The sequence below is a fragment of the Natrix helvetica genome (genome assembly GCF_964273705.1).
Source record: "Natrix helvetica genome assembly, chromosome: 1".
Taxonomy (NCBI): Eukaryota; Metazoa; Chordata; class Lepidosauria; order Squamata; family Natricidae; genus Natrix; species Natrix helvetica.
Genome location: NC_138548.1, coordinates 105,197,283 through 105,203,282, shown reverse-complemented (window position 1 = coordinate 105,203,282; position 6,000 = coordinate 105,197,283). Strand labels below are relative to the sequence as shown.

Genomic DNA, 6,000 nt, shown 5'->3' with positions numbered 1-6,000 from the left:
CCCTTCCAAAGGTTCCTGAGAGTTTCCAAGAGGTGCTAGCCAGGGCCATAGCCCAAGGGATTGCTTCTGGGATGAAACACCAGTCACAGGGTTCCAGGAGTAGATCTTCCCAGGATCAAGCCAGGGGTCATCAGGATTGCCCCAGGTCCTCCACCACCAGAGAACCCAGGTCATCCTCTCCCTTCACTGCCAGTGAGGCTTCGGATCTGGAGGAAGGGGAGTTGAAGGAGGTGGGGTTTTCTGAGGATGAGGATGCCCAGGCCCCTGAGGCCCCCAACATCACCGGGCTTTTTCCCCCCTCCTTGTTTGGTTCCTTACTGCGCAAGGCCAGAGCCACAGCAGACCTGGATACCCCTCCTGAACCCAGTGTTACGTCTGTCACCCCCAGCACTAGCGGGGGGAACAAGAAGAGGCCCTTCCACAGGCCCCAAGTGGAGAAGGAGGAGATCCCCACTCCAGAGATGTTCCTAGAGGTGCTTAGGTCCCAGTGGATTAAGCCAGGGTCTTTCCCCAATCCGGGGGGCAATGAACACAGATTTTATAATCTCAACTCTATCTTTGCCCAAGCTCTGCAGGTACCTTCAGTGGACACTCCAGTCGCCAGCTTGGCCTCAGCGTCTGCGGTGGTGACTGGAGACATAGCCAACTGCCTCAAGGCAGAAGACAAGAAGGCGGAGATGGTTATGCGTAAGTCCTTTCAGGCCATAACCTGGGCTATCAGGGCAGCCGCAACCGCTTCCTTTTTTAACAGGTCAACAGTCCTATGGCTGGAACAGCTAAGAGATAGGCCACCGAAGTACGCCTACTACAGGACATCTCCAAGGTGCTCCCAGTTCTCGGCAGACGCCACGCTGGATGCAGTTAAGTATGCCTCGCGAGCCTTGTCGTCCTCTGTAGCATCCAGGTGCCTGTTATGGCTGCGTCACTGGCAGGCGGAGTCTCGAACTAAGTGGCATCTGACAGGAGCTGACTACACCGGGGACAAGCTGTTCGGTTCGTCACTGGATCCAATCCTGGTGGGGGACAAGAATAAGCGGAAGGTCTTTCCGGCCATGACCAGAAGGTCAGATCCTGTACCCCAGGAGAGCATCTTACCGCCCGCCTGACACAGACCCCCAGAATCAGAGGTACCCAGTTCCCAGGTTTCATAGGCAGGGGGACAGACAGTTCCCAAGGGACAGATTCAGAGGCCAGCAGCAGAGCAAGCGGCCCTTTCGAAGAGGGGGCAGCCGTCCTTTCCACAGGTTCAATGATCTGACCGTGGATCATCCCATAGGCGGTCGCCTCTCCTTATTTGCGGATGCCTGGGATCGCGTCACTTCAGACGAGTGGGTCCTCCAGACGGTTAAGCTCGGGCTCCAGCTGGAGTTTCGCTCACAGCCCCCGAATAGATTCCATACCTTCGCCTCCTCCACAGATCCGGCCAAACGGGCCCTTATGGCCAAGGCCATAAAACACCTGTTAGACATCAGGGCTATAGAGAGAGTACCAGAGGGGGAGAAGGGTTCTGGATTCCATTCGAACCTGTTCCTGGTTCCCAAGAGTTCAGGGGAGTGGAGGGCCATCTTGCACCTTAAACTGCTCAACTCCAGAGTGGTCTACCATAGGCCTCGCTGAAGTCCATTCTAGAGACCTCACGGCATCAGACACGGCGATTATCTGGCCTCCATAGACCTCACGGAAGCCTATCTGCATATCAGAATCGCCCCGGAACATCGGAGATTCCTCAGATTCTCCTACGAGGGTAGCCACTTCCAGTATAGAGCCCTCCCCTTCAGGCTGGCCTCAGCTCCCAGTACCTTCACCAAGGTGCTGGCCACGGCCGCGGTCCACCTTCGTTCCTTCCCAGTCCATCTCCATTGCTACCTGGATGATATCCTTCTCCTAGCCAGGTCCCCAGACACTGCTAAGCAGGACCGGGGCTCACCATCGACACGCTAAGGTCCCTGGGGTTCTCAATCAATCTCGAGAAGAGCCATCTTGCCCCATCTACCTGACTCCAACACCTAGGGTCCATCATAGATTCGGTGTCTGGAGAGGTTTTCCTTTCCCAGAAACGTAGGGACAGCATCGTTCAGCTGGTCCAGGAGATACGCAAATTACGTTCTGTTCCTGTAGTTCTTCTTTCCAGGCTCCTTGGGAAATTTATTTCTTGCATAGGAATCGTTCCTTGGGCTCGTCTCCACGCCAGGGAGCTCCAGTGGTTTCTGCTCCCACACCAGAGAGCCGGGACGAGCGACACCAGTTTCAAGGTCCAAGTGTCTCCCCAGGTCCTCCTACCACTTCGTTGGTGGTTGACCCCAGCCCTAGACAAGGGGTCACTCTTCAGAGAACCAACAAGGTACTCACGACAGACGCGAGCCTGTTCAGCTGGGGAGCTCACCTGGAGGCCCAGATAGCCCAGGGCCGCTGGACTCCAACAGACCTGCACAACAACATCAACTGGTTGAAGCTCAGGGCCATCCATCTGGCTCTTCACCACTTCAAGACTACGGTGAAAGACCATCATGTCCTGGTCCTGACGGACAATGTGGCAGCCAAGGCCCACGTGAACAGACAGGGAGGCACCCACTCCAAGGCCCTGCACGACGAGGCCCTCCGGTTAGGGAACTGGGCAGAGAGGAACCTCCGGTCCATCAGAGCAGAACACATCTCCGGGACAGAAAACCAGCAGGTGGACTGGCTCAGCAGGGAGACAGTCGACAATGGAGAGTGGCAGCTCCATCCCGACATCTTCCTACAGATCTGCGAGAGGTTCGGATGCCCGACGGTGGATCTCTTCGCAACACCAACGAACTCCCAGCTGCCAACCTTCGTGTCGAGGTTCCTGTCTAGAGGCGCCATGGACACAGATGCTCTTCGTTGCAGATAGCCGACTGGGCTCCTCTATGCCTTCCCTCCCCTTCCCCTCATTCCCGGGGTTCTGAGGAAGTTAGTGTCAGAAAGAGCAGAGATGGTTCTAGTGGCTCCTTTTTGGCTAGCAGACCTGGTGGAGCTGTCATCAGCTCCCCACTGGAAGATTCTGCTAGGGGAGGTGTCCTGCATCAGGGGTCGCTGGAGCATCCAGACCCGGAGTGGCTCCATCTGACCGTCTGGCGATTGAGCGGGAACAACTGAGAGGGGCCCACTTCTCCACGGAGGTCATTAAGACCATCGAAGCATCCAGGAGGCAGTCCACCACTTGCATTTACAACCTCTCCTGGGCCGCTTTTGGGGATTGGTGCCAAACAAGAGACATTGTCCCAGCTTCAGCTTCCGTGCCCCAGGTTCTAGACTTCCTACAGGAAGGACTGGAAAAAGGTCTGGTCCCCAGCACCCTCAGGAGGCAAGTTTCTGCCCTCTCCACGGTCCTGGGGGTGGTGGACTCCCCGCCTTTGTCACAACATCCGGTCCTAAGGCTTTTCCTTAAGGGAGCGGCGAATCTGAAACCCCCTGTGGTCCATCGATTCCCTACCTGGGATCTACCCACGGTCCTCCAGTCACTGACGGAGGCACCTTTCAAACCCTTGAGGGAGGTTTCCCTCTAATTCCTGACCCTTAAGGTCGTTTTCCTGGTTGCCATCACATCAGCCAGGAGAGTATCCGAGCTTAATGCTCTGTCCAGCAGGGAGGACCTCTGCTCCTTCCTGGAGAACCAGGTCATCCTCAGACTGGATCCCGTGTTCATGCCCAAGATCAACTCCCCTTTCCACAGGGAACTAGATATAGTTATGCCAGATTTGTGCCCGCAGCCTTCCAGGGATAGAGAAAGATCTTGGCACTGACTGGACGTGAGAAGAGCCCTGCGCATCTACCTGAAGCGCATGGCACCCTTTAGGCGTTCAGAAGCCCTCTTCGTCTCCTTTCAGAATTCCACCCGGGGAGCCAAGGTTTCCCCAGCAACCATGAGCAGGTGGATCAGAGTGGCTATTTCCAAAGCCTACAAGGCACGAGGTCTCCAAGTCCCAGGGGGCATCACAGCGCATTCCACCAGGAATGCGGCCACCTCAGCGGCTTGGGCCACTCAGGCTCCCATAGAGGAGATCTGCAGGGCTACCGCCTGGTCTTCTCCATCGCCTTTCATCAAGCACTACCGGCTAGACGCGTACGCCTCTGCGGACGCGGCCTTTGGGAGGAGGGTTCTTCAGGGAGTCCTGGACTCTCGGGGGGCTCAGGCCCATTGATTCCCTCCCAAGGACATCTAGCTTTGGTATGTCCCATGTGATTCCTCCCACACCTCACTTCAGAGACTGTCAGTTGGTCTTACCTGAACTGCATGTCTTGAAGATGGCGTGAGAGTAGTCACTTCACCCACCTTTTTTTAGGGTGCCCCGCACCTGAGTATTTCAGTGGTCAGTCAGGGCCGGCAGGAAGGATGTGTGTGTGTTTTTTGTTCCTTCCTTCCAGGTGCTCTGCTACGAACCACCAACCATCGGTTAATCTGGGGAGGTCAGAGGAGGAACGGAGGTGTGGCCTCAAGATTTACCTCAGCCTCCAGGGCAAAAGGGCTGTGTTAATACCCACGTGTGACTACTCCCACACCATCTTCGAGACATGCAGTTCAGGTAAGACCGACATTTATGTACATTGAGAGCATATGCATCAAAGACAAATTCCTTGTGTGTCCAATCACACTTGGCCAATAAAGAATTCTATTCTATTCTTATGTTGCCCGGCTAGGTTAAAGCAGCATCCGGGCTTATCTCTTCCTGAAATGAAACATTTCCACAAAGGGCTTAGCGAGGTTATTTGCTTTAAAACGAAGTGATTTATACATCTGGAATCCATTCCTCTCGACAAGCTGGAAGACATTTCAGGACCAAAAAGGTGGCCCTACTACTATGCGAATGAGTAACGAGGCGTGGCGCAACCTCTGATTCCGCCGGGAGTGATGAATTCCTTCCACAGGCGGCAGTTTGGGGCGGGGCGGGGTTCTTCACTCAGGAGATGTTTAAAAAAGAAAGGGAAATCTCTTTCTAGCCCGGGCTGGGGCAAGGAAAAGGCGTCGATCTTCCCCAGAGGTTCCAAAGTGTGAAATCGTCCCCTCCCCTCCCGCGCTGAGACAATGCCTGGGCACGTGCCTCGGCTCTTTTTCCCCCGGGCGCGCCTCCCTCCGCTCGCCGAGAAAGAAAACCCCTGTCCACCCGCTGCATGTTCACCCCTATTTGCATGGCTGCCCCCACCTACCGACGGCCATTTGTTAGCCCAAGCAAGGGACGGGGGCGGGGACGGGAGGCCGCCGCGCAGGAAAGCAAGCAGCAGGGGGAGGGGGGAGGAGGAGGGCAGGGGGAGGAGGAGTCTGGAGCCGCCTTCGAGTCGCGGATTCGGCTTCTCGCCCCTCCTTTCGCTACTGTTCGCTCGGCGCTTAGAAGCGGCTGGGCCTGCGGTTCCCGTGGCTGGCAAGGCGGCGATCGGCAATCGGCAATCGGCAATCCACCGCCCGTGGTGGGAAGGATCTCAGAGAGGGAGCCGTCAACCTTTGCAGCGCTGCGCCTCGCTCGCCTCTCCTGGCCTGGGCTCTTCCTCGATGGCCGCGGGCTGCAGGGACGGCCCGGGGCAGGAAAAGTACCGGCTGGTGGTGGTGGGAGGCGGCGGAGTAGGCAAATCTGCGCTCACCATCCAGTTCATCCAGGTGAGAGGCCCGGAATGGGGCGTCGGCGGCAGTTTCCTCCTCTTCCTTGGCGCTCTGCTCCGGTAAGGGGAGGGGGCGCAGCAGAACGGCCAAGCGCCTGGAGCCCCTTCCTCTTCCTCCGTCCTGGCCTCGCTGCTGGTGGGGTGGGCGCCTCCTCGGGAGATGCCCTCGCCCCGTAAGGAGAGAGCCCAGCGCGCGCTCTGGGGACAGAGGCTTTCGAGACCTGGAAGGGAGGGACCCTTCCCTGCTTGGAAGCGGCGGGAGAAACCTGGAGCTTAACCTCGGGAGTCCTCTTGTCTGGAGGCTGAGAGGGTGGTGGTGGGAGGGGGTGTCGCCTGGTTGTGTTAGGTGCCCGTCTTCCTCGGCGCCCTTTTGCTCCGGGCATCCGA

The 6,000-nt window shown here is 57.2% G+C and overlaps 1 protein-coding gene across 1 annotated transcript in view; it reads left to right on the top strand.

The window, feature by feature from the left end:
- The first annotated feature begins 5,293 nt into the window (after positions 1 to 5,293).
- The window catches only part of RRAS2 (RAS related 2), a 54,145-nt gene continuing 53,438 nt past the window's right edge, over positions 5,294 to 6,000 (top strand). Inside the window, exon 1 of the mRNA XM_081938325.1 lies at positions 5,294 to 5,611. Coding sequence (XP_081794451.1) covers positions 5,507 to 5,611 — 105 coding nt within the window. The 5' untranslated portion in view covers positions 5,294 to 5,506. The remainder of the gene's footprint in view (positions 5,612 to 6,000) is intronic.